The sequence below is a fragment of the Sinocyclocheilus grahami genome, unplaced genomic scaffold, assembly GCF_001515645.1.
Source record: "Sinocyclocheilus grahami isolate Dianchi unplaced genomic scaffold, SAMN03320097.WGS_v1.1 scaffold12443.1, whole genome shotgun sequence".
NCBI lineage: Eukaryota > Metazoa > Chordata > Actinopteri > Cypriniformes > Cyprinidae > Sinocyclocheilus > Sinocyclocheilus grahami.
The window spans coordinates 1-1,726 of record NW_015514421.1 but is presented as its reverse complement, the minus strand read 5'-3'; the positions used below and the strand labels follow the sequence as shown (position 1 = coordinate 1,726).

The following is a 1,726-nucleotide window of genomic DNA, read 5'->3' as shown; positions in this document are numbered from 1 at the left end:
GTCTCTCTCACCTCGCTCGTCTTGTCTGTCTCACCTCGCTCGTCTGGTCTGTCTCACCTCGCTCGTCTCGTCGGTCTCACCTCGCTCGTCTCGTCTGTCTCACCTCTCTCCGCTTGTCAGTCAGCTCGACTCACTGGATAAATTAAATCTGATCTGTGATGAGACTGTCGTTCGGCACGCTGCATTGAGCAGCCGCGTTCAGTTTTTAATTGTAGTGTCTGTTCTTTTACTGAACTAAATGATTTTTATTACTATAAAAAATCAAAACGATGGTGGGGGTCGGTGTTGTTGCTTAACACCGGTATCACCGTTAGCACAGTCTATCGCGGCAAGCCTAGCACAGACAAAGCCTTAGTTTGTTTATATGAAGAGATTTCTTTTATTTGAGCAACTTATTTGATTTGGGGTTTGTTTTAAAATTGCAATTTATGTTTTGTTACTTCAATTTCACAAAAAAACATGCAGCAATAGCCTAATAAAAAGACAGCTTTTCATTTACTGTATAATGTCTTCAATCTCATTTTGTTAAAAGAAAAAAATTTGAGAAAAACGAATCGTGAAATCAAAACCATGGGTCTCACCTCGCTCTTCTTGTCGGTCTCACCTCGCTCTTCTTGTCGGTCTCACCTCGCTCGTCTTGTCGGTCTCACCTCGCTCGTCTTGTCTGTCTCACCTCGCTCGTCTCGTCGGTCTCACCTCGCTCGTCTCGTCGGTCTCACCTCGCTCGTCTCGTCGGTCTCACCTCGCTCTTCTTGTAGGTCTCACCTCGCTCTTCTTGTCGGTCTCACCTCGCTCTTCTTGTCTGTCTCACCTCGTTCTTCTTGTCTGTCTCACCTCGCTCTTCTTGTCTGTCTCACCTCGCTCTTCTTGTTATTTTTATATTGGCAGTTTATTTTTATTACTATAAAAAATCAAAACGACGGTGGGGGTCGGTGCTGCGGTGGGCAAGTGACATAACCGGTGTTGCGGCTTAACACCGGTGTCACCGTCAGCAACGTCTATCGCGGCAAGCCTAATAGCCACATATTATAAATAAAACACATAACTAATAATTAGCATTTATAGACCTTTTTCAATAAAAATGTTTGTACATGTTGGTTCGCAGTTCATTAACTAATGAATGTGCCCATTAGGATTAACATTAACTAAGATTAATAAATGCTATAGACGTTTTGTTCATTGTTAGTTCATGTTAATTAATGTTAACAAAACATCTTATTGTGCAGTCTTACCATATAATATTTCCTCCCATCTTATATTTTCTATATATTCCTTCACCATATCTGCTTAGGAAATCAGTAAAGTGTGTTTTGCGCATTGAATTATTAGCTGCCAAGAGCAAGAAACCACGTTTAGATGATAATATTGTTGATAATAATGTTCGCTTACGAATCACATTGTCAAAACTATCTCCTTTATCTCAATTGTTTCACATTTTTTTCTCTTATATTAGTGCTGCCACTGGAGCGACATGTTTACCGGCCGCCTGCGAGCTGAGATTCCTCCAGCGCTGGTAACATGAACACTGAATGATTTAATATTTAATCTTTCAGAGCAAAGACTTTTGCAAACTCTTAATCAAACCCAGTGCACTCATATTGAGTAGTCATGAATATAACAGACCGTTTAACGCTAGTAAACGATGCTTCTCTAGGTTTCTCTGGGCAACGCGTTAATCACTGCTGGAGCTCGGCTGAAGGTTCTGGATCTGAGCGATAACGCTTTC

The 1,726-nt window shown here is 41.4% G+C and overlaps 1 protein-coding gene across 1 annotated transcript in view; it reads left to right on the top strand.

Annotated features, from left to right (window-relative positions):
- Positions 1-1,720, top strand: part of LOC107578872 (ran GTPase-activating protein 1-like) — a gene marked incomplete at its 3' end in the record, with an annotated part of 5,927 nt that extends 4,207 nt beyond the window's left edge. Inside the window, exons 4-5 of the mRNA XM_016264777.1 lie at positions 1,454-1,513; positions 1,655-1,720. Coding sequence (XP_016120263.1) covers positions 1,454-1,513; positions 1,655-1,720 — 126 coding nt within the window. The remainder of the gene's footprint in view (positions 1-1,453; positions 1,514-1,654) is intronic.
- Positions 1,721-1,726: the final 6 nt, after the last annotated feature.